General features: G+C 44.8%; 2 protein-coding genes across 2 annotated transcripts; both read right to left on the reverse strand.

The window, feature by feature from the left end:
• Window positions 1-4215: 4215 nt before the first annotated feature.
• On the reverse strand, window positions 4216-26894 carry LOC311227178 (5,6-dihydroxyindole-2-carboxylic acid oxidase-like). The gene is made up of 7 exons (XM_084312725.1): window positions 26222-26894; window positions 23187-23509; window positions 18190-18394; window positions 16318-16485; window positions 12455-12634; window positions 5663-5809; window positions 4216-4836 (listed from the first exon to the last, which is right to left on the reverse strand). Exons 1-7 carry the CDS (start codon window positions 26583-26585, stop codon window positions 4652-4654), a joined length of 1572 nt encoding a protein of 523 aa, XP_084168851.1. The 5' UTR covers window positions 26586-26894; the 3' UTR covers window positions 4216-4651.
• Window positions 13395-14330, reverse strand: LOC311227573 (uncharacterized protein; the record flags this gene model as incomplete). Its single annotated transcript, XM_084313293.1, has 3 exons — window positions 13395-13463; window positions 13989-14057; window positions 14259-14330. Coding segments are annotated over 3 exons (210 nt in total), but the record flags the coding sequence as incomplete, so codon positions are not given.
• Window positions 26895-27035: the final 141 nt, after the last annotated feature.

The following is a 27035-nucleotide window of genomic DNA, read 5'->3' on the forward strand; positions in this document are numbered from 1 at the left end:
GCAGACTAGAGAAAGACGTTTGTCTTGTTTACATCAGGTCCCCCATTTCAATTCATAGTGTGTTGAGTAACTCCACTAACACTGCACTCATAACTGACTAAATCTGCCTCAACCGGTGTTACCGATGCACAGTATTAGAACAAGGGTTAAAGACAATCCTCATTTCAGCAATGTGTTCACCATTTCCAGTGACAAAACATCTCCATTTGTAATATTCCCCCTTTTAGAAACAATCGGGCTGTTTCTGTGGCATGATAATCACTCCGTCTAAAAGAGATGAATAAATAATAGGCCTAATAAAGCAGGCACGTCATTAACTTTTCATCTCGTCAACAGGTGCACATTCTTAACTATAGGAAATGTGGAAATTATGAATCCAGGCTGTGCCAGGGCTGTTTCAGGTTGCACCGTTGCGCCCCCTTGTGGTTTATACGGGGTAATTGAACTGTGGCTTTTTGCATAGATCCCTCTTAGTCTTAGGTCACACGTGCCCAGAACTTCCTACACGTCTGAGTTTCTTCAGAGCGCAGGGTCTCCCACAGAGCCACAGTGCTGCACCCCTGGCGCAGTTTTTGGGGTTCAGTGCCTTGCTCAACGGCACTTGGGCAGAGATGATTGATTATTGACTTGTTACTACGGGTTGGACCATGTATAATTGTATACCATCATTACTAGTACTACTATCTGATTAAACACTGCCACTCACTACTGTTCACTACTACTACTGTTATCACTATTATCATTACAATTTGCACTTTGTTCTATGTTCTATTATTATTACTATCTATCCTACCTGTACACCCCTGTGCTGCTATGACACTTTTGAAAAGTTTATTAACAGATTGCAGAATGGGTACAGTACAGTACAGCTCAATACATACAATTGTTAAGGGGATGCAGACCAGAGAAAGACTTTCGTCTTGTTTACATCAGGGTCCTCCATTTTCAATTCATCATAACATATATGACATACATGACATACAGATAGACAGTACTGCTACATCTATACATTTATGACATATCCGATTTGCAAATACAGTACTGTTTGTGATACAAAAGTATGTGTGTTTATGGTTGAAAATGTTCGAGATAAATAAAGATCAAATCAATCAAACTTGACTTGACTTGATTGTGAGAACCATTGACATAACAGTGTGGGGGCACTGGGAATCGAACCAGCAACCTTTCAGTGGTCGACCTCTAGGCCATTCCCGCCAGCCCAGGTTCTCCTTTATTATGAAGGAATACTCATTTTGACATAGAAAGTGAAGACATGCTTTGGCTTTTCAGTAGAAGAGTTTATAAAATACATCCAGGAAATGGAAGAACGTTAGAGTGATGGGTAGGTCTTTCATAATTGCAATGCACTGCCGTTAAAGCCTTAGACTGAAACATGTTTACAAATGTACAGAAGATTGTTGAACTTGTCATAGTCTACACGGTCTATTGTCACATTTTATACACATCAAGGCACTCTGTAGGTAGCAATAAAACAAACATGCATATCATACAGTCAACAAGAGAAGCAGATTAAATATATCGACGGCACAGAAACCCTGATATTAAATGGACGCAAGCGCTGATATTTGCATCTCTCTGACATCATTAAAAGTGCTGTAAGTGATATTTATTTGTATAATATAGTGTGTCTGGTCAGTAACATGGGTCTCCTAGTCCCTCCTCTCTGCACTAAACACAAAATAAATTTTCTGGTATCCCTTCCCACTTTATCCAATCAGGAGAGAGAACCCTAGATATTTGTACTTATTTCAAGAAATCTTGCCAAGCCAAATGTGCCTATTGCACTGGCAGATTATTTTACTTGTTTCAAGCACATATTTGCGTAATCTTTTTTTATTTCTTATTTTTGCAGTGTGGAGTTCTCTCTCCTTATTGGATACAGTTGGTACAGGATACCAGGAAAGGTATTTTGTGTTTACTGCAGAGAGGAGGGACTGGGAGACCCATGTTACTGACCAGACACTCTATATCAGTGATGGCTGAAGATTGTAAAGCTTGTAGGAATGCAGGTAATAATAGTGAAAACGGAGTCGTGTTCCGATGCAATAATACTATTTTAATACGCACTCTACTGTCGCACAACAACACTGTCATTCATCTTTCATTCGTCTCACTTTAACTACGTCATCCCCCGCTAAGGATCACGGGAGATGTAGTCAACACCACCTAAGGCTAGGATGACTTGAATTATGTCCCAGTAGCCACTACAAGCTATTATTTTAAGATGTAGACCACTTGTTTTAGCAAAGAATAACCACTTTGAATGCCCATCACGAGATATCTCGGGTTATCAGCCCGCCCCCTGAATGCCCATCACGAGAACTCTCGTGATTTTTTTTTATTAGCAATCTGAATTAATATTTCATCAACCGAGTCTACCGTTGGTAAACCAGCCTCATCAGGCGCTCAGATGTGAAAAAAGCGCCCCCTATCATCTCCCAGATGGTAATGCACCCTTTTGGATTGGACTCAATGAAAATGGATGAGAAAAAAAAACTCCGGAATCCACATTTTACTTCTCACGCATGTAACCTGAGCCGATCAGATTCATTGTGGACCCTCAGCACAGCGTGTAATATGTGTTTTACAGTATACGCGTTGGATCAATAAAAGGACAGATTTTTGGAATGGCGATCAGGAATTGGAATAATCCATTTGGATACCATCTGATCTCAGGTAAGTAATCTATTTTACCAGTCTTAGGATAATCAGACCTGTTTTCACGGAGATATAAGCTTTTCCCCTATATGTGATATGGCTGTTTGACTGTGCGAGCGATCAGGAACTAAGAGAATCGATTTTCAGCTCGCGGCACCAGCGTGCATACGTACACATATACTATCGATAATCTAGCGTTTATTTGAAAACAATTCATAAATAGGCAGAAAAATTACAACGTTCTAGAATATTACAGTACAGGGCGTTTATCACAGATTCTTTTTTCCCCTTGAAAACGAGGGCTTTTCAAAATGCTATAAAACGGAAATGAACCGATTAAAAAAACAATCCGCTTCGACAATGTTGACTGGAAAATGAGTCATTGATAAACGATGGCCAGATTAGACACATAGCCATAATTTAAAACATAGATTAGGCGATATTAATGCTAACATTGAAGTGGATGGTGGGCATTCAAGCACTAAATGTGCGCCCCCTGCTGGGCACTGAAAGTGTTTCGACTGTTTATTTCATTGGAATGACATTTTACATCCAGTTTGTGACTGAGCCATTTGTAAAGTTGTGATAATTTGTAAACACCTGAGAAATAAGCGCAGTATATTTAGAGTTAGGGTGAGATTTTAAAGTTGTAAAGGTATGATGGTACATATTCTGCCGTGAAGGACGTACTGCTGTACTCAAATCTCATGTTATTGCTTTAGTACACACTCAGTCATAAATGACTAGAGTACTCTGTCTCATGTTATTGCTTTAGTACAGTCAGTACTGAGTCTTGTATGTTATTGCTTTAGTACACACTTTCACACACACAATATACACTCTCGGTTCTGGATTGAAGGCCCATCTCTGTTGCCATGGAAACCCACTACGGGTTCTGGGTTCATATTATTGTACTGGAAGAAGGAAAAGAAAGAAGCTTCACTCTGAAATTGATTAACCCTTTCACTACCACACTACAGAAGGCTAACCGTCTGTAGTGTGGTAGTGAAAGGGTTAACCTTCTGTTGTGTGGTAGTGAAAGGGTTAACTGAGCTCTTGACATGAGGGACGAACAATATATGACAACTAAGCACGTTTTAAATGTAGTGTATTTTTAAGCTGTACATGATTTGTTCACTTTGTTGCATTACAAACACTGGAGCAAAGTGGACCGGCGTATTGAGTTGCAGTGGGATTTAAAAACATCATAAAAATGTATGAACCTCGGTAAATATGCAATTTAATTGATGGATACACAAAATGTATTTATTTATTTATTTATGTAAATTTAATTGTGTTGATGTTTTCATTTCTGCAAAATAAGTACGTACATTTAGTTTGGTTTGGTAAACATTGCACTATGAACAGTCGATCAGTGTACTGTATGTGTGTAGGTAGGTACAATAAGAGTTTTCTTCTTCCTGTTCCTTTCGGCCATGGAATTTTGTGGATCATAGTAAGTGAACTATGAATGAATGAATGAATGAATGAATGAATGAATGAATGAATGAATGAATGAATGAATGAATGAATAAATGAATGAATGAAAACTTTATTTAACAGATTGCAGAATGGGTACAATACAGTATGGCTCAATACACACAATTGTTAAGGGGATGCAGACCAGAGAAAGACTTTCCTCTTGTTTACATCAGGGTCCCTCATTTTCAATGCATAGTGATATGTACTGAAGAAGACACTGTTGGACTGTAACAATTCCATGTACAAATAAATAAAAATGATGACGATGATGAAAAACGTTTCAGAGGTTATTTGAGAGAGATCTGCAACTCCTATACCCTTCAATAATCGTATGTGCACAATACATTATCCTGAAGCGAAGTATACTCTGAAACATCTCAGCGTCGTCGTGCTTCTGCAAAAGGAACACGGCTGCATTTCAATATAAAAATAAGAAAACAAAAAGAGGCACTTTGGCTGAGGCCAACATTTTTCAACAGGGGGGCTCCTTTCAGACGACGGACTGGCTCTTGTCGTCGTCGTACCGCTGGTACTGATCTCCGAGCAGCGGCTGGCGGCTCTCCATCTTGTTTCTGGCGCGCACGGCGCACGTTGTGGCGGCGAAGACGACCGCGACGACCATGAGGGAGGCGACTATGCCGATGGTGATCATCTCGGTCAGGTTTAAAGGTTGACCTGTAGGAAGGAAGGATTTTCAGTGAGTATTCAAGTGTGAACGTGCAGAATGTAGCCTAATTACTACTAGAGACAAAAATCTGCAAGATTATTATACTGTCATCTGGATATAAAGGTGATACAAAGGTAAAACCACTAATGACAGAATTATACAATATTTATTTTAAACCGTACTGTAGTAGCCTATAGCATGCAACGAGAGATGTCCAGGATGATATCACTATATATAAATATATATACATACTTGTCTGAATATATATACAATATAATCCTTCTACTGTATATACATACATATATATACACCTGCATATAACCCATAACAATGTATGATAGCATGTACAATAATGCTGTATATACTGTATATATATATTTATTCTTACCGTATGTATATCTATTCACATCTGTCTGTACATACCTGCATATAATCCCTTTTACATATCTGTAGATAGTATATCTATATCTGTACATATCTGTAGATACTATATCTATATCTGTACATATCCCTTACCTACTCTGACTAGTTACACTGCTGGCCAGTATGACTTACTACCATAGTGTCTTTATACCTGTATCACTGTACATATTAATACTACAACTCTGTACATACATATGATTAGCACTATTACTCAGTAGTACTGATTTATATATTTTATATCCATTAATCACCTGTAGATTATATATTACTATTGCACTTTACTGTTATATTTGCACTCTGGTTGGATGCCAAACCTATTTTCTTTGTACTGTACTTTGTGCCGTATGATGACAATACATGTGAATCTAATCTAATTTAAACAAGGAGATGATGTAAATTCTAAACACTCACTTGGCCACTGTGCTTCGTATGAATACCCCAGGTTCTCCGGGGCCGTGACAAACATGTCTGCGTTGGTGACCGGAGGCCAGAAGGGCACCATGTTGGAGCCTCGGTTGTGACCGATGGGGGCGTTTTCTGAAGGGTACACTGTGTCATCTGGAGGAGAGTCAAATGGTAAATGTAAACAGACTTTTATGCTCTTTTATCCAAAGCGCTTTGCAATTTGTTCCTCACATTTTACCCATTCACTCACACATTCACACCCCGACAGCGGAGGCAACCATGCAAGGTGCCAACCTGCTCATCGGGAGCAGTTAGGGGTTAAGTGTCTTGCTCAAGGACACTTCGACACGCTGCCCCGGGAGGAGTGGGAATCAGGCGACTGCTCTACCTCCACTGTCAGGAGTCAACGTGAGTCAACATGACGTATAGTAGTATAGTATAGAAGGTTAACCCTTTCACTGCCACACTACAGACGGTTAACCGGGTCACTCGTTTTTACATTTAACCCTTTCACTGCCACACTACAGACGGTTAACCCTTTCACTGCCACACTACAGACGGTTAACCCTTTCACTGCCACACTACAGAAGGTTAACCCCTTTCACTACCACACTATAGAAGTTAACCCTTTCACTACCACACTACAGACGGTTAACCCTTTCACTACCACACTACAGACGGTTAACCGGGTCACTTGTTTTTACATTTAACCCTTTCACTACCACACTACAGATTAACCCGCTCGGTTTTACATTTAACCCGTTCACTGCCACACTACAGACGGTTAACCTTTTCACTGCCACACTACAGAATGTTCTATTTCATTCTGGCCTCCGCTCAGCGTCAGTCTGCACTGACTTCACTTCGTGCACGTGCACTGAATAAAAAATTCCACAATGTACCTTTACATACCAACATTTGTCTGGCCACACCCCTATCCGCTTACCTTCATAAGCAGGTGTGTGGTCACCTACTCGCCTCCTTCTTCACTTTCACCACAAGGAAGTGCCTTCAGTAGATACCCACACTTGACGAGGTTGTTTAGTTGAAGAAAGTTGGAAAACAAAAGAACGGGAAGATACGTTGACATCATATCTTTATTTTCTCTCTCACTATTTTCGAGAAAATACGGCGATATTGTCTTCGTCACTGGAGTGTCTGGAAGATGATGATCATTCTGACCTCCACCGGCTTTTTCGTATTAGGGGCTCGCGCCGCTGACATACTCCCCGACTGCAGTCCTCCTTGCTGCGGCTGGATGGGTATTGGCCCTCCGGTCATACAGCTGGACTGTGGGAAGCACCGGCTGTTGTGAGAAATCTGTTGCTTCCGGGTGGGGTAAGTACTGTTTTGCTTGCGAGCACTGGTTGTCTGTTTATGCTATGGGGGTTAGCTGACAATTTTACAAACGCAGACCCCGGACTGGGGTCCTCTGCTCGGCTTCTTAAGCGGCGGACGGAGGATCTTGGTCTGACGCCCATGATGGTCAACCTAGTGGGCCGCGACCAGGACCTGGTGAACCCAGGATTCTCTGGACAAGCGGATGCTTCTCTGTCCCGTGCAGGCCCCATCTTTCACTTAAATGTGGAAGTACACCCTAACGAGGAAATGTGGGCATAGGATCTTCATTATCGGGAGTTCCATGCTCAAGTCGGCTGCAGCCCGGATGGGAATTTGTGCCGGCTCCGCTGTATGTCTGGTAAATCACCGTTGAAAACTGTGTTTGACATTTCTTTTTCTCTTCCCTCTTAGGATGCGGAGGGACTTGGACAGCGGCCTGTCTGAAGTGTGGCTTGTTATGTCGTTGTGTACAGTTCAGGTGATAGCTGCTTAGCTGGCGTGCTAGTTGTGGCCTACTGTTGTTAGCCAGTCAGCTGTTAGCTGCGGCGCTAGCTCGTTGTCTTCACTAGGCTAGTAAACGTTGGCTTGTCGGACGGCTGTTAGCTTAATGCTACACTGTTGAAACGTTACTCTGACTATAACATGCCTTTAACACTCTGACTACGACGTCATCTTTGACAGAGGATGTTAGTCGACCCTACACCCGGGTGCCAGTGCCGGCGAGGACTTCGTCAACATGGAGAACGGCGGCTGGGTGGTGTAGCGGACATACCCTCATCACCAACGCAGGAGATGCTGGGTTCGACTCAGTATCCCGTTAACCAGTGTTGCAGTTCTCTCGGCCTGCGTTCAGGGTGAAGGTAGGAGTCCTGACCGGACTTTAAACACTTCTTCTTTTCTTCCCTTCTAAATGTTTTGTAATAACGATGTTTCCAAAACATGTGTTGCTGCAATACATTGAGGATACAACGCGTGTTGTGTGTGAATTGTCTTGTCACTGGTATAGCTTTTCTCTCTGTAGTAAATCGGCGTTGTTTTTTACATGTGTAAAAATGAACTGGTTTGGTTGTGATGAGAACATGTGTGTTCATGTAACGTTGTACCGTGGGTGAACTCACAACTAAGAGGGTTATTTAACCTGTAAAGCTATGCTTAGTGACATGTGATTGAGGAATGAATCTTTTTTCTCAGCCTGTGATGACAATGAACAGAATGTTCACACATTAACAGAGGTGCCTGTTCGCCTTGGTCGTATCAAGGGTAAGATAGGAGGGGTGACCCCCCGGTTTCCCTGGGGCTTCCCCCCCCTCCTCTCAGACATGTTTGGTTAAAATATATTGTGTCACTGTGTTTGTGGGGATACGATGTAACCCTCAGCTTAATTGCTGGGGTTGTGCTTTCCGCTTGAGAAACTATTTTTTCCTAAAGAAAAGGTTGTTTGGTCATCATGTGTGCTTAGCAAGGTCTGTGGCCATTACATAATCGAGGACTTCTGTCTTCTCTCGTTATGAAAAACGGCGTTCCTCTGTAGTAAGAGTGTACTTTTGCCATTTTTTGTTGTGATGAAGGGTTGTGTGTGTCTTGTGATCTACAACTGGGTTAGGGTTGGCCCACAGAAGCACATGTGTAAGTCTGGACCGGGGCTCTTAAAGGGGCACTCTCTGTTCTGTGTTTTTCCTTAGTAAAACTCAGGTAGCAGGTTAGCGCATGAGCTATGTGAGGCTGTTAGATGCTTCATGTAGCATGCTATGACTGTGTCATGCTCTACTTGTCATTATATCGTATCATGGGTGAGGGGTCGTAAAGGGGTGAACTGGTAATCCTTTCCTCCCCTTTTCTGATTGGTCAGGGGTTAAAACCACCTGTCCTTCAAGGTTCTTGTCACGTTGCTGTTCGGCACGTTACAGGGTGGGGGGGGGGGGGGGGGGGAGTTTCCTGGTCCCACCTGGAAGATTGGGCGTGTGCACCGCGGAAATTCCCCCGCCATAGAGTACGTCACTGAGCGCGTCTCTATTGGTAAGGCTTCCGTGGGTTGTTCAGGTCCATGTTATGGATCTGTTTCAGGGAGTTGTCAGAGCTCCTCCTCACGAAGCTCCTCCTCAGGGAGAAGTGCCTTCTGTGTGTTCGGACTCTCCTTCCCAGTGAGGGAGCCTCCTCAGAGTTCAGAGCCTCCTCCTCAGAGTGTCAAGGTGAGTAGAACTTCAAAAAAGGAATTCTGCTCTATTGTGTGTGTATTCGATTCAATTCGATTATTGAGTGTGTATTGGTTCAGTGCCTCCTCCTCGGAGAGCTCTAACCCAAGTGTTACATAGCTCAATGTTGCAATATATTCTTTTCAATCTATACAGCTCGCGTGGGAAGTCTCTCTGGGGATTTCCGTCTCCTCCCTGTGGCGAGGGTGCCGGGATGTAAAAATGTAAAAAAAATTTACCCTCAGCTGCGTCACGTGGGATTCATGTCAGTCTGTGTTTCTTTCTTTTTTAAATAAAAAGAGGAAAGAACATGAAGCACGACGGCTCCGTGTCGTTCTCCCAGGCGACTTGGAGGAACAATGTCTGGTGTCTTGCTAGACTATCCATTGATGTGTTGGGTCTCGACGCTTACATAGTGCTGGCTCGGGGTGTTTCTGTTAAGAATCACGCAGGGGGCTAAGTATGCCTTGGTTGCTCGTTATTAAAACAGCGTTCTTATAGGGCAACTGGCATGGAGTTATGTCTCTTCCGAGCGCCAGTTTACTAGGTTGTCTCGATGAATTCTCGTTCATATCTGGGAGATGTTAACGGAATAGATCAGAACATAGGTAGAGGGGTCTCACGCCCTTGGGGTGGGCCACTGAGCGCGGTACAAATGGGACCGTCTGGGTGGCACCCTCTTTTCATGTTTTAGATCGACACGCATACCTACCCCCTCTCCTGAAGTGGGCATGTCAACGTGGTTAGGGCACGGGACTGGTTCTGGTCGCGCTGGTCCAGGTCAGTTAACCCGTTGTCCGCCAGGGACGCAGATCTGCTGTTCTGGTACCCTGAGGGACTTGTGCTTTTTTCAGGGGGAAAAATGCCGGGTCGGCCCGGGTGTCACAGGGTTAGGCGTTATGGAAACCCTTTGTTGGGTACAGGTTGTACCTGACACTATCATAAGGGGCTGGTTCTCCTTTCTTTCGCTCCTCTCTCACGCATAGCGAAGAGGGGGCTGTTGGGGTGGTCTTCTGGACCTCCTCTGGTAACCCTGTGTGCTTCCCGAGCCGCCGGGCCCGGTCCGAAGTAATGTTTCGTTGAAACCGTAGGCCTGGGATAACCCTTTTTTGGAAACTGAAACACTTGTACTGCGGTATAGCTGGTGTATACCCGCAGGTGTGTTTTGGAGTTTTTCTTGAGGGGTTATAGGAACAACCACCGTATGTGGTACCAAGAGGGTGGTTGATTCCCTGGTGTGTTGGAGCAGAGTCGACTCCCGGGTTACCCGGTTGAGTGTGCCCCTGCACGTTCATGACGTCTGCCAATCGTGTCAGCCTTCTCTGCCTCGACCCCTCTGGGTGATTTTTTTTTGATGGATGCTTTGTCATGGTGCGCAACAATGCCAGCATACGCCCCTTCCGCCGGGGGGCTGTTTTCAGTTGACCACCTTTGGTGCCTGTCTCGTCCGCAGTGCTCCAGGCTCGGGTCTACAGCCTGCTGCCTGGTTTCCCCGGTGCGCTGCCTGCTTCCGTTGGTTAACCTTTTGAATGCTTTACGGCCATGCTGACTGCCTGTGTTGCAGGGTCAGTGTGCCAGGCGGCGTACTAATGGGGGGAAAGGGCCCGCTCTTGGAGGGGCCCTGTCCGAATACGCTGGCGATGTGGGGGGCGGTGTCACTAAGTGACCGCCTGGTGGGGTCTTGATGCCTGGCGTCATTGACCTCTCCGGGCCCCCTTTTTCCAGGGGATCCAGTCCCTTCAGTGTGTCTGGGTCTTCCTTCGCGCTCCGCTGCTACGGCCTTGCCACAGGGTTGAGTTTGTTCTTGACCCCGTGATTTTGGGGGCAGTAACGAGGGTTGTTCCTTCCGTTCGTTCCCTGGTGGCATGCGGGTTGTGCGTGTGCGTAGTCGTGGGGTCAAGCCACGGTCTGCTCACCCTGTGCGTTGAGTTGCTCGAGTTCCTCTTCGCACGGTCGGATCCGTCTCCCTCCCGTCCTCCAATAGGGAGGGTATCCCTCCATTAGGGAGGGTCGGGGGGCTCGGTCCTCCCCGGTCTGATGGTTGTGGGGGGCCTCAACAGGGTACATTTGTCGAGCCTCTGGCTTCCGCTCAGCTCCTCTTGTGCAGACTGACGCTGAGCGGAGGCCAAAATGAAATAGAACATAAGGTTATGTATATAACCAAGTTCTATGAATTCTGGTGACACTCAGCGTCAGGACGCCGCTGCGGCCCTTGATCTCGCCTTGTGGTGAAAGTTTGGGAAGGAGGCGAGTAGGTGACCACAGACCTGCTTATGAAGGTAAGCGGATAGGGGTGTGGCCAGACGGATGTTGGTATGTAAAGGTACATTGTGGAATTTTTTATTCAGTGCACGTGCACGAAGTGAAGTCAGTGCAGACTGACGCTGAGCGTCACCAGAATTCATAGAACTTGGTTATATACATAACCTTACGTTAACCCTTTCAATATCACACTACAGACGGTTAACCTTCTGTAGTGTGGCAGTGAAAGGGTTAACCTTCTTCTGTAGTGTGGCAGTGAAAGGGTTAACCGTCTGTAGTGTGGCAGTGAAAGGGTTAACCTTCTGTAGTTTGGTAGTGAAAGGGTTAACATGATGTAGTGTGGCAGTGAAAGGGTTAACCTTCTGTAATGTGGCAGTGAAAGGGTTAACCGTCTGTAGTGTGGTAGTGAAAGGGTTAACCTTCTGTAGTGTGGCAGTGAAAGGGTTAACAATCTGTAGTGTGGTAGTGAAAGGGTTAACCTTTTTCTCTGTAGTGTGGCAGTGAAAGGGTTAAATGTAAAAACGAGTGCCTCTGGGTGGCGCAGTGGACAAGGCGCTCGTCACCAACGCAAGAGACACTGGTATCGAATCCAGCTGTCAGCGTTGCCTCCGGCTTGGCCGGCCGTCATACTAGCTCGATTGGCAGAGTCAAGCGGGAGGGAAGCCGGTGGGTCTGGGTCGTTGTGGACAGCGACTCCTACAGTTCGGTCGGGGCGCCTGCACAGTGAGGGAAGGATCTGGAGGGAGTTAGTGTGACCTTCCACACGTTACACTCTCCCAGTGAGAGTCCGCGCTGCCAGGTGAAAAAAAGTGGTGGGCTGGGTACACATGTGTCGGAGGAAGCATGTGATAGTCTCCGCCCTCCCAGACCGACGGTAGGGGGTAGAGTGGGCAACGACCAGGAAGGGGATTGGGAATTGGCATAACGACTAACATTGGGAGGGGAGAAAAACGGAAAAAAGAAAGAGGAAAAAGATTTAAAAAAACGAGTGCCTCTGGTTTACCTGGAGCGTTCCTCCTGAGCCACTCGTCGAAGACGGCGTCGGTGAAGGTGTGCAGCAGGACGAATATGGGGTCGTTGGGAGACAGGTGGGTCTGTCCGCCCGTCCCGTTCAGGAACAGGTGGGCCAGGTTGTGGAGGCTCCGCACCGCGGGGTCGTAGTTCCCCTGGGGGGCACTGTAGCCTGCCGGACACACAGTGTTAGAACACACGTCGGTGAGGACATGATGAGGACATGCATCTTCCATACAGGAAGTGTGTGTGTGTATGTACACTGTATGTGTGTGTGTGTGTGTGTGTGTGTGTGTACACTGTATGTGTGTGTATGTACACTAGGGGTGTAACGGTACACAGAAGCCACGGTTCGGTACGTACCTCGGTATTGGGGTCATGGTTCGGTACGAGTTCGGTACAACAGAAACAAAATATTTATAATAATTATTAATATAATTTTTTTTTTTTTTTTTTTTTTTTTTTAAATGTATATATTATATTTATGATAATTATTATAATTATTATTATTAAATAGAATACTTTTCTATAGGCTTGCCGTGGTAATTAGTGATACTGGTGTCATTCTGTGTTCAGGCATCCACTTGCTTACTGCCCCTTTAAACTTATCCTTGCTAAGTTTCAGTTTCACTTCCAGAGAGAATTTTACTTCACGACCAGACTGAACTAGAGAACAGATGATATTATTACAACAATGGCAGAGGATTATTTGGATTTAAACACAGTGGAGCTCAGATGATCTGTCCGGAAAAGTAGGTTTCTTCTTTTTATTTGATTGTGCGTGTGTGTGTGTCGGCGACGCGTGTGTGTTTAACTTTCTTTCCATTGGTTTAATTTGGTTAACGTTATTGGGCGCACAAGAAAACGAAAGGAAACTGTAATAACCCTGCAGCTGTTCCAATTGTAAATGTGCCTTTCTCCTCCGTGCACTTTCACCGCTCTAAAGTCTGACTCTGTGTGCCCGGCCATACGCGCTGTTCTTGCACGGACCTCGCGAGTGCCTGCACGTGGGTGTGTTTGCGCTGTGGGGCGTATTCGTCGCATGGCTGCGCGTACCGCACCGTGACGGCCGTACCGTAAATTCGCGGGACGAATACACGTACCGTTACACCCCTAATGTACACTGTATGTGTGTGTAATGTGTATGTATGTACACTGTATGTGTGTGTATATACGTACACTGTATGTGTGTGTAATGTGTATGTATGTACACTGTATGTGTGTGTATGTATGTACACCTTATGTGTGTGTGTGTATGTATGTACACTGTATGTGTGTGTATGTATGTACACTGTATGTGTACGTGTATATACACTGTATGTGTGTGTATATGTATCTACACTGTATGTGTGTGTATGTATGTACACTGTATGTGTGTGTATGTATGTACACTGTATGTGTGTATATGTATGTACACTGTATGTGTGTGTGTATATACACTATGTATGTGTGTATATGTACACTGTATATGTGTGTATATGTACACTGTATGTGTGTATATGTACACTATGTGTGTGTATATGTACACTGTATGTGTGTGTATATGTACACTTTATGTGTGTGTATATGTACACTGTATGTGTGTGTATGTACATTGTATGTGTGTATGTACACTGTATGTGTGTATGTACACTGTATGCGTGTATATGTACACTATGTGTGTGTATATGTACACTGTATGTGTGTGTATATGTACACTTTATGTGTGTGTATATGTACACTGTATGTGTGTGTGTATGCACATTGTATGTGTGTGTGTATGTACATTGTATGTGTGTATGTACACTGTATGTGTGTGTGTGTATGTACACTGTATGTGTGTATATGTACACTGTATGTGTGTATATACACTGTATGTGTGTGTATATGTACACTCTATGTGTGTGTATATGTACACTGTATGTGTGTATATGTACACCCCCCCCCCCCCCCCCCCCCCCCACCCCCTCCCTTGCCATACCTTGGCTTTTACTGAAACGACTCCACTGCTTTTAGTGCAGCAGCTCGCGCAGGTCCGGGCTAACTTAGTCACGTGACTCAGTTGGTATTGCCGGTTGGCTCGAACACGGTTTGTTTGTAAACAGCGAACAGGGCCCCGTTCCCCGTACCTGGATAACTGAGTTAGCCGGATAACTTTCGGTTAAGTCTGACTCAAGCCGGACTTTCCGGCTCCCCGTACCTGGATTTTCCAAATCACCATGACAACAGATCCAAAAGTTTGAGCCTGGTCGAAAGCAGGGTTTAAGTTCAAGTTAGCCGGATCAACCATCGCCACGCCCCCGCAAAGGAGTGACAGCGCGTTTCCTGAAATTATTCCCACAGTCTAGGATCTGCGTTATACCATTCTGAATTACGTTTTTGTGCTCCATTCTTCCAGAGGGGTCTTTTGAAATGTAAAATAGACCCAAAATGCTGATACTAAATTCACTTTGTCCTAAATAATGCACGTTATATACCGTGGCGCTCGCTCGGTGCAACAACAACAAAATAAAGAATATTCTAAACACGGGTCTCTCGTTCATTAATGTATAAACAATGAATTTATCCCATCTGGCACAGTGGCTCAGCGGTAGTGCTCAATCCTGGCAACCCGGCGACCGGGGTTCGAAACCCCATGTTTCCAATATAATTTTTTGGAATATAATATTCATGAGCCTGGTTATTTAAGGTAGCCTGGTTTTAAGTTAAAATATTATAAGTCTACATGCATTGAGGATGTCATTCTTTATATAGCTCTCAACGTGCACCAAATTGAATTATTCCTATATTGCAAAAAGAAGGAGACGACTGGGTTTCGAACCCCGGTCGTCTGCGTGAAAGTCAAAAGAAGAACCCGTTACACCACAGAGAAGATAAGTAAAAGATCGACCATACATCAATCAATGGGTAAGGGAGCCGTATCGTTATTCTGTATAACAGTTTTACTAATTATTTTCGCTAGCAGGATCTCATTTGATTATTCAATCCAGCAGGCAAGTTTAAAGAAATATAATCTGATTGATTGAGGTAATGAGGGACTTAAAATTAGCCTATAGATAACGCATTTAACTTGTCGGCGAGGCGATTGAGCCGTACTGCAATATGTTACTAAAGTTTTAAATCAATTAATCAATCAATGCCGCTAGAGAATCAGGATCTCTGCTCTCGAAACTTGCTGCCTTCTCGGCTGAGGCGGGCACGCGCACTTAGCCTGGGTCTCAAGTCTGAATCGAGTTAACGAGACTGAATCCACCTTCGAGGAACAGGAAAATCCCGGCTTCAAACATCGGGTTAACTGAATCTGGATAATGACATCTTGATCGACTTAGTTGAACCAGGTACGGGGAATAGGGCCCAGGTCTATTATATAACTCCGTTTTCACAGCGGTTCTCAAACTACGGGTCGCGACCCAAACTGGGGTCGTGGGTAGGTGACAGTGGGGTTGCGCATTGGCAAGTAAAAAAATAAAGAAAGCAATATTATTATTATTATTATTATTATTATTATTATTATTATTATTATTATTATTATTATTATTATTATTATTATTATTATTATTATTATTATTATTATTATTATTATTATTATTATTATTATTATTATTGTTATTATTATTATTATATTTTTTTTTTGGCAACATATTTTGGGTAAATACGCCTCGTTTTATAAATGTGTATTTATAACATAGTGCTGTAATAAAAATGTCTAATAAATATGCATGATCAAGTTCAACAACAGATCTGCTTTTATTTTGATATTCCTTAATTCCACATTGAAATTACGCGATACATTAAGTGTGGAGTCGGTTGCCAAAAAAAATCCTAAATAAAATGGGGTTGTGGTATAAAAAAGTCCTATGCTCTAACGTGACTGACCCTCGATGCTGTTCCTGAAGCTCTCGGAGGAGGTGGAGTAGTAGGGCGCCGTGTCAAAGGTGTTGACCTGCAGACAGTCGACCACGTCCTGGGGCTCGGGCAGACGCTGCACCATGGGCCTGTTCACGTTCCCCGCCGGGTTCCTCCTGATGGGCGAGGTCTCGGTGTCTGGAGGGGGGAGGGAGGAGGGAGGAGGGGAGGGGGGAGGAGGGAGAGGGGAGGGGGGAGAGGGCGAGGGGAGGGGGAGAATGGAGGAGGGAGGAGGGAGAATGGAGGAGGGAGGAGGGAGAAGGGAGAGGGGAGGAGGGAAAGGGGAGGGGGAGAAGGGAGAAGGGAGAAGGGAGAAGGGAGGAGAGAGGATGGAGGAGGGAGAGGGGAGGAGGGAGGGGGAGGGGAGGAGGGAGAGGGGATGGGAGGAGGGAGGAGAGAGGAGGAGGGAGAGGGGAGGAGGGAGAGGGTGGAGGGAGGAGGGAGAGGGGAGGAGGGAGGAGGGTGGAGGGAGAGAGAGAGAGAGAGAGAGAGAGAGAGAGAGAGAGAGAGAGAGAGAGAGAGAGAGAGAGAGAGAGAGAGAGAGAGAGAGAGAGAGAGAGAGAGAGAGAGAGAGAGAGAGAGAGAGAGAGAGAGAGAGAGAGATCGGAAGCATCAGAGACACGGAACATGTTGGTTTATGTCAGATTATCACATGTCCTCATCACAACAGAACGTAGGCTATTCAGGTTTTAAAATTTCTGAAATGCCCCTTTAAGATGTCTACCCACATCTGTCTATACATACCTGCATATAATCCTTGTTACATATATTTTATACCCAGTTTAATCACCTGTACATTGTATTTTACTGTTGCACTTTACTGTTACATTTGCACTCTGGTTGGATGCCAAACTTATTTTCGTTGTTACTGTACTTGTGCTGCATGATGATGACAATACATTTGAATCTAATCTAATCAGTGGTGCAGTGGTGATTTCATAAGGGGTTGCACTGTGTTTTAATAACGTCACGTGTATGCTCCCGCACATGCGCATAAATGTTCCCTCGCGAATAAAGACTATGCCTAATTGCCTCTAGGAATGGAGAATGTAACACATTTTATTCACAGGATTTGTGTGAATGGTCCAACTGTAGTATTTGAACACACCTGACAACCTGAGCTATTGTTATGCAAAGTAGCCAGGTGGGTACTTGGCGCACAGTAGAGTGGACATTCTTGTGTGCATGCGTGTGCACATCTGTGCATGTGTGTGCGATGTAAGGCTGGCCCCCGAAGCCTGTTTTTGGGATTCGAACTTCGTCAGGGTTTTCGAACAAACGTCCGAACCTTTGTTTTTAATAAAAAAAAAAAAAAAAAAAAAAAATTAATTATTTAAAAAAAAGTATTATTATTCTTTTTATAAATATCCTCAAACTAAATCCTCAATTTGAATAAAGTGATTAATCTGATTAAATTGGTCTTAAAAAATAAAAAATAAAATCAACTTTCCAGCCCCAGACCCAGCCCAGGGAGAAGCCCCAGCCCAACTAAATCAATTAAATCAACTTTCTAATGAATATAACTCATCAGTTTATTTTAATACTATAATATTAGTGTAGTCTAATCTTTATCTGCAACTGTGAAGAAAAACCCCATTGGTTTAAACAGAATGATTTTTTTTTTTTTTTTTTTTATTAAAAATAAAAAATTCAAATGTTGATTTAGAATTCGAATGCCAACATAACGAACGAAGGTTCGAACGTTCGAACGTTTGGGCTCAGCCCTAGTGCGATGTGCGTGTGCGTGCTCCTGCTCAAAAAGCAGATGGAACGGCGTGTAACCCTGTCCCATGATGACCACTGCACCACTAAATCTAATCTAGTCTAGTAATCGAGACTCACTGTTGCAGATGGTCCCCAGGGTGTCGTAGTCGTCCACACTCTCACAGATCACCCTCCACTGGGCGAATATGGAGTTGGCGCTCAGAGAGTCCATGTCGAAGCTGCTGCGCGCGCCCATCAGGTCGTCCGTGCAGATGTCGCACGTGCTGCCGCCGATCGCGAAGTTCCAGTAGGGCAGAGCGAAGGCCGGGTCCTGCAGCATGTCCTGGTTGATAAGAAAAAAAAGAAAGTATTAGCGTTTAAAATCGGTTTAATTTCGCGAACATGGACCCACAAAGAATATAACCGCTGGTTCCATCGAGACACATTTTGTGGAGCCGCTGCAGGACCTTGACGGTGTGTTTTGGAGACTGACATCTCGACAGTAATCATAGTACTAAAAAGAAAAGACGTTTGACGCCAAAATGGAAATAAATCTGTCTTTCTGGTAAGGGGCAGGAGCTAAAACAACAACATCCAATCAAACAAACATCCAAGTCAAACGATTGGAGAGTGCAAGCTGTCTATCAAACCCTCTAGTGTCACCCATCCGCATAACAGTTGCGGTACACAAAGGCCTGCTGCTGACACATAGCTGCCTGTTAGCTACCTAGCTACCTTCTGCTGACACATAGCTGCCTGCTAGCTACCTGCTGCTGACACATAGCTGCCTGCTAGCTACCTGCTGCTGACACATAGCTGCCTGCTAGCTACCTGCTGCTGACACATAGCTGCCTGCTAGCTACCTAGCTACCTGCTGCTGACACATAGCTGCCTGCTAGCTACCTAGCTACCTGCTGCTGACACATAGCTGCCTGCTAGCTACCTGCTGCTGACACATAGCTGCCTGCTAGCTACCTAGCTACCTGCTGCTGACACATAGCTGCCTGCTAGCTACCTGCTGCTGACACATAGCTGCCTGCTAGCTACCTAGCTACCTGCTGCTGACACATAGCTGCCTGCTAGCTACCTGCTGCTGACACATAGCTGCCTGATAGCTACCTATAGCTACCTGCTGCTGACACATAGCTGCCTGATAGCTACCTATAGCTACCTGCTGCTAACACATAGCTGCCTGCTAGCTACCTGCTGCTGCCTGCTAGCTGCCTGCTAGCTACCTAGCTACCTGCTGCTGACACATAGCTGCCTGATAGCTACCTATAACTACCTGCTGATGACACATAGCTGCCTGCTAGCTACCTGCTGCTGACACATAGCTGCCTGCTAGCTACCTAGCTACCTGCTGCTGACACATAGCTGCCTGCTAGCTACCTGCTGCTGACACATAGCTGCCTGCTAGCTACCTAACTACCTGCTGCTGACACATAGCTGCCTGCTAGCTACCTAGCTACCTGCTGCTGACACATAGCTGCCTGCTAGCTACCTAACTACCTGCTGCTGACACATAGCTGCCTGCTAGCTACCTAGCTACCTGCTGCTGACACATAGCTGCCTGCTAGCTACCTGCTGCTGACACATAGCTGTCTGATAGCTACCTATAGCTACCTGCTGCTGACACATAGCTGCCTGATAGCTACCTATAGCTACCTGCTGCTAACACATAGCTGCCTGCTAGCTACCTGCTGCTGACATAGCTGTCTGCTAGCTACCTAGCTACCTGCTGCTGACACATAGCTGCCTGCTAGCTACCTGCTGCTGACACATAGCTGCCAGCTAGCTACCTGCTGCTGACACATAGCTGCCTGCTAGCTACCTAGCTACCTGCTGCTGACACATGGCTGCCTGCTAGCTACCTAGCTACCTGCTGCTGACACATAGCTGCCTGCTAGCTACCTGCTGCTGACGCATAGCTGCCTGCTAGCTACCTAGCTACCTGCTGCTGACACATAGCTGCCTACTAGGTGCCTGCTGCTAACACATAGCTGCCTGCTAGCTACCTAGCTAGCTGCTGCTGACACATAGCTGCCTGTTAGCTACCTAGCTACCTGCTGCTGACACATAGCGGCCTGCTAGCTACCTAGCTACCTGCTGCTGACACATAGCTGCCTGCTAGCTACCGGCTGCTGACACATAGCTGCCTGCTAGCTACCTAGCTACCTGCTGCTGACACATATCTGCCTGCTAGCTACCTAGCTACCTGCTGCTGACACATAGCTGCCTGCTAGCTACCTGCTGCTGACATATAGCTGCCTACTAGCTACCTAGCTACCTGATGCTGACACATAGCTGCCTACTAGCTACCTAGCGGCCTGCTGCTGACACATAGCTGCCTGCTAGCTACCTAGCTACCTGCTGCTGACACAACTGCCTGCTAGCTACCTGCTGCTGACACATAGCTGCCTGCTAGCTACCTGCTGCTGACACATAGCTGCCTGCTAGCTACCTGCTGCTGACACATAGCTGCCTACTAGCTACCTAGCTACCTGCTGCTGACACATAGCTACCTGCTAGCTATCTAGCTACCTGCTTCTGTGTGGGTTCATTGTATTTAGCTGTTGTTTCCTGGTTGTTCTGTCCTCTCGTTCGATGTCTCCTGTATCCTCGTGTTTGGTATGTGTTCCCAGTGTTAGTTTTGAGTTTGTGTATTGTGTTATACGTTTTAGTCCTTGTTTTGTTATTAAATACCTCCTTGGACTTATAACCTCATCCACCTGTATGCAATTGGGTCCTATGTCCTCACCACCAACCGTAACAGTCCATAGATGTCCCTAGATACCAAGAGCATGCAAATGGAAGTGGAGCAATCTTCCATTTACTTGGGTATGTACTTTTAGGCGAATTCTGAAAATATAGCTAGGGCTGGACTTGAAAATATTTCCAAGTTCTGCTGCCTTTTGCTCCTTTAATTAGGCTATACCTGAGTAGGTCTCTTGTCAATGAAGTAGCTCCATGAAGTAGTGCTTGTTTTGATCACTTTACAAATGTGTGCTGTGACTATGTTATTATATGATTTAACTTTTGTAAATCTGGTTTTAGGTCAGGTTTGCTTTATAAGTCAGAGTACACAAGACAAGGCTATACTGCTTCATCATAAATGTGTCTTTTGTCAAAAATGCAATTATGTAAACACAATAATGGTTAGAACAGTAAGCTGATCCTTTAAGATGCAACAGGCAATCTGCCCTGTAAATTGATACAAGAAATAACGTCTTGCTTCATTAGGCTATGGCATGGAATTAAATCAGGTTTAATAAAAAAAATGTAACCGTGCTAATCTGGTTTTAGGGCGGATTTCTGCTTTAAACAGTGCATAAGCTCCTAGTCATCATAATATGGTTAGATTGGTAAAAATGCAAACTGTAAAACACAATAATGTTGAGAACATCGCTCATTTTAAATGCAACTGACAATCTGCCAACAATACTGTACATTGATACTATAAATAACGTGTTGCTTTAAGGCATGGAATTAAATCGCATGGTCTATTATTTCCCAATTATTTCCTTTCCAGTAAAAGGCAGAGCGTTAAGTAAAACAATGATTTTAGATAATGACAATTATGTTTGTGAACTGAAATGGCCTATATATAGGTTATATATAACTTAATTGCAGATGTTATCAGTTGGATACAGTTGTTTGGATACAGTTGCTTGGATACAGTTGCTTGGATATGTACAGTTCCCCCCCCCACCCCACCCACCCAACCTCCTCCAATGTACAGTGTCTTCCCCCTCAAATGTATATATTGTAGTGATTGTACATAATTCACACAGAACTGTTGTTGGGAATATTAGTTCCCCCCGAACGATTTATGGGGTGGCACTTCCTGCCACCGGCATTCATTCATCTATCGAGTCAAGTACGTCGACATGTTGTTTTACTGATGAATATTAAAGGAGTTACGTTCAGCTTCGAGACACTGCCTCCGACTCCTTTCTCTCAGCTCTACACTGGTGACCCCGACATTAGTCTCGAAGAAGTTTCCGAGACAGATACGACAAACATGGCAAACAACGCCGTTTTTCTCAGACTGCCAGAATTTTGGGAGCAGTCGGCAGCAGCATGGTTTGCCCAAACGGAGGCGCAATTCGCCCTACGGGGAATTGTTGATGACACCGCAAAATATTTCCGCGTCGTCTCGAGCCTTAACAACACTACGGCGGCGAGGACGGTAGGATTCATTACAGCTCCACCTGCCCATAATAAATATGAGGCGTTTAATAATAATAATAATAATAATGGATTGGATTTATATAGCGCTCTTCTCTGACTCAGAGCGCTTCACAGAGTCCATTATTCGTTCATACACAGTCATACCGGTGGTGGTAAGCTACAATTGCAGCCAGAGCTGCCCTGAGGCAGACTCACGGAAGCGTGGCGAATAATCATCGCCTACGGCCCCTCCGACCACCACCAACATTCATTCACATGCATACACATTCATACGAGGCAAGTAGGTTAAGTGTCTTGCCCAAGGACACAACGGCAATGGGATGGACATGGGGTTGAGCGGGATTCGAACCACCAACCCTTCGATCATTGGACACCCCGCTCTACCCCTGAGCCACGCCGCCCCACCGCCGCCCCAACCTCCTCCAATGTACAGTGTCTTCCCCCTCAAATGTATATATTGTAGTGATTGTACATAATTCACACAGAACTGTTGTTGGGAATATTAGTTCCCCCCGAACGATTTATGGGGTGGCACTTCCTGCCACCGGCATTCATTCTATCTATTGAGTCAAGTACGTCGACATGTTGTTTTACTGATGAATATTAAAGGAGGTACGTTCAGCTTCGAGACACCGCCTCCGACTCCTTTCTCTCAGCACTACAATACTCTCTTTTTAGACAATTTTTGTATCACAAACAGTACTGTATATTTGTAGATCTGGTATGTCATAAATGTCTATGTAACAGTAGGCCTACTGTCTATCTGTATGTCATGTATGTCATATATGTTATGAATAAAAAATGGGGGACCCTGATGTAAACAAGACGAAAGTCTTTCTCTGGTCTGCATCCCCTTAACAATTGTGTGTATTTAGCTGTACTGTATTGTACCCATTCTGCAATCTGTTAATAAAATGTTCAATCAATCAATCAATACGTCTCACCTGCATGTCGCGCTCGAGCTGGAGCAGCTGGAACCTGTGCCAGGTGAGGAAGCCTGGCCCCTCGTGGGAGAAATCCACCCCGCCGAAGCTTGGCTGGCCCGCGCCCAGGAAGGTCTTGCTGACCGAGTAATAGTGAGACCACACAAAGTAATTGTAGATGGTGATGTTCTCGAACTGCGTGGTGAGGCCATCCGGGGTGAAGATCTCCTGGTAGCGCCGCGTGGCGATCACCAGGTCGGGGTGCACCGTGCGCTTGGCCCGGTCCAGCGCGTCCACGAACGCTCTCTTGTCCTCCGAGCTGAGCTGCATCACGTTTCTCCTCACTGGGGGGAGGGTTCAGAGAACACAGGATTAGCTAGAATCATTCCCGCGTTAACCCTTTCACTGCCACACTACAGAGGACTAAACTTTGAAGAGTTGAACTAACAACTCCCTCTGTCTCTCTCTCTCTATATCTCTCTCTCTCCCTCTGTCTCTCTCTCTGTCCCTCTGTCTGTCCCTCTGTCTGTCTGTCTGTCTCTCCCGAGTCCCTCTGTCCCTCTGTCTCTCCCTCTCTGTCTCTCCCTCTGTCTGTCCCTCTGTCTGTCCCTCTGTCTGTCCCTCTGTATGTCCCTCTGTCCCTTCTACCATAGTGTATCACTGTACATTACTGTACATTATACAATAACTCTGTATATATGTATAATTAGCACTCCGTAGTATTAATTCTATATATTTATATACCCGGTTTAATCACCTGTACATTGTACATACTATTGCACTTCACGGTTACATTTGCACTCTGGTTGGATGCTAAACTTATTTCCGTTGTACTGTACTTGTGCTGTATCATGACAATACATTTGTATCTAATCAAATTGTCAGTAACTTGCCAAACACTGCTATTGTAGCGTCACAGAGCTATGTATTTTGTGTTTGTAATTCAACTGTAATTTGTGACAGTAAAAGACTAAATAACTACACAACATGTATAGCCTGGCCTATGTTATAGTAAACCTAAACACTTACCAATAGGGGACGAGCCCTCAATCATGGAAATTACTTCATCCAGACTGTAGCTTTTCTTGCTTATAGAAGCATCTGCTATCTTGAAAACTTGTAAAATTGCCTAAGCAATTTTGCATGTCTTGTGACTTAGGCAAAAGATAATAAAAAAAAATCACACTCTTGACATAGGCAATATATACTTCCAGGGTAGGAATAGCATGATCCTTTCAATTAAGGATGTAGGCGATTGTACCAGAGGGTGGCCAGCATCATGAAGAGATGAGTTAGGCAAAAAAATTATTTTCCCCAAAAAATTACTTAGGCCATTATTTTAAGAGGGTGACGATATGAGGATGCTGCAATTTGCTGCATACTGCATACTGCAGGGGTGGCCAACCCGCGGCTCGCAAGCCGCATGCGGCTCTTTGCCCGTCAATGTGTGGCTCTTCCATCCATAAAAAAATAATTTATATTTAAAAAATAATTATGTCACTCATTCCATAAGGACGTAGAATAAACATTACAGATTTTTCTTGGTATCTGAATCTAGGGACATCTATGGATCTCAGGGAATGTATTGTTACTAGGCTTGAGTAAATTGTAATGAACCAAAGGAGAATATCAATTATATTTACTGTGAATAACACCATGCTAACATTGACCAGACCTGAAAAATCTAAGCAAATTAATAAAGGGAAGATGATTAAACAGAAGGTTTTGTAGATACAGTACTGAATTCTGCCATATTTTTTATAATGTCAATTTCTCCACCATTTTTCATCATATTGCAACACAGTTTTTTGCTAGACGTTCACAGAAAGGTAGATAAACTAACTGCATTCTGATTTATGGCAATAACGTTCAGGTTTGTGGGAGATAATCCCAAAAAATAAGAGAAATAAAAAAGTAAACCCAGAAGTCAGATGATTGACAGGGGCTGGCGTGAGCTGGGTAGGGTATTTTTTCAAAATTTGAAAGCCCTGAGTCTCTTCCTTTAGTTTAAAAGACTACACTCACTTTTGGCTGCTCCACCTACTCCTGTCAATATGCGCCGGTTTCCGACTCAATGCCCTGAGATTTCTATAATCTTATATTTCACTAATAACATAAAATCATTGGTAAACAAACGTAATGCTGAAAATATACACTTTTACTGTATATCTCTGGGCTTAAGAGGTTAACCCTGTGAGGCCCAAATTAAAAAAAACATTAGCAACTTCAGAGGCCAGAGGGTGGGACATATAAACACATTTACTATCAAATAGCATTGTGAGGCTGAACAACAGGACCAATTGACTATACATGTGCTTAAAGGGGAACTATCTTATAAATGGCCTTTTTCAGTGCTTACCATTGTTTCTTAGCTATGTGGACTTATATTAATAGGATCTATGTCTCTAATTCTCATATTGGCGCATTCTTCCAATTCTCCTCTCACAATATTCACCCTCACTGAACTGAGTCATCTGAAAATGTGCATATCTGTGATGTCAGAGATTTCTAAGCTGCATAATAATGTGGCAGTTGATGTGGCAGTTGGCACCAGGCTACACAGTGGTTGGAGCCCAGCCTCAAAACGGCTTAAGATTCTGAGGTAGAAAAATGCGGTTTTTGAGTACTTGATTAGAAATACAAAACAATGCATTTTTTTTTTTTTCTTTTTTTTTTTTTTATAAACCTAGGTGTTCCATAGACCCACAGGCATTGTGTAAAAGTGCCCAAATAGTGAAAGAAATAGTAAAATAGTTCCCCTTTAACATTTTTTAAATAAACATTATTTTTTTAAATGGCTAAAAGTGATTTTGTAATTTTGCAACCGTGGGTCTCACAGGGTACTTTTAACCCTGTGAGGCCCAAATAAAAAAGACATTAGCAACTTCAGAGGCCAGAGGGTGAGACCTATAAACACATGAAGGGTGCCGTGAGTGAAAAAAAAGTTGAGAAACGCTGGTATATGGTGTGGCTCTTTGTGGTACCACAGTAATTTTTGTGGCTCTTAGTCTCTGACTGGTTGGCCACCCCTGGCATAGAGGATGCTGCATACTTACCGACAGCGACCCGCTGGTCACAGTCGACCCCCGTCCACCCGTGTCTGCAACGGCCGCAGTTGTAACCGGTGAAGTTTCCCGCGCACCGGCACGTGCGGTTGAAGAAACGGACCGGCCACCGTTCCCGGTCGTCGCGTCCGTCGTGCGGGTACTGGGGGCCGTGCGGGCGTGCGTCCGCTGTCAACGCCACGCACTCTCCGCGTCCCGAGCTGGAGCCGCACGCGTCATTCGCGGCGGGGAGGCCAAACGGCGACGGGCAACACTGTCCGCTCCGCAGCCCCTCCGGTGTGACGCACTCCCGGGGGAACTGAGCGCGCACGGAGAGGAGCGCGCCCACGAGGAGGAGGCCGCACTTGATCCACATCACCGCAAAAATACGCACAGTTATTACGCGCGCACCTGTGGCTAAAATCACAGACTCAAGTCACCCCAAAAACGGTATTTCTCTCAGGAATTACCGCAAAAATACGCACAGTTATTACGCGTGCACCTGTGGCTAAAATCACAGACTCAAGTGAAGTCACCCCAAAAAACGGTATTTCTCTCAGGAATTACGCACTGACTTTACACTGCAGGTCTGCTTCCACCAAACAAAAAGCGCATAATAACTCCAAGACAATTTCAAAGTCAACCCTCCTCCACTTCCCCGTGCGCCCAGACCTTATGTTCTTATTGTCTCACAACCAGCCAAGTGAACCTCCAGAAAAACCTCCTTAAATACCGGATTATAGCGCATGACTAGTCTACCACCCCGGCCTGTCTGACTCCCCGCCATGTGACCACCATCACATTTCTTCACCGGGCCGAGAGCACC

This window comes from Notolepis coatsorum (genome assembly GCF_963971535.1).
Source record: "Notolepis coatsorum genome assembly, chromosome: 4".
In the NCBI taxonomy this organism is placed as follows: domain Eukaryota; kingdom Metazoa; phylum Chordata; class Actinopteri; order Aulopiformes; family Paralepididae; genus Notolepis; species Notolepis coatsorum.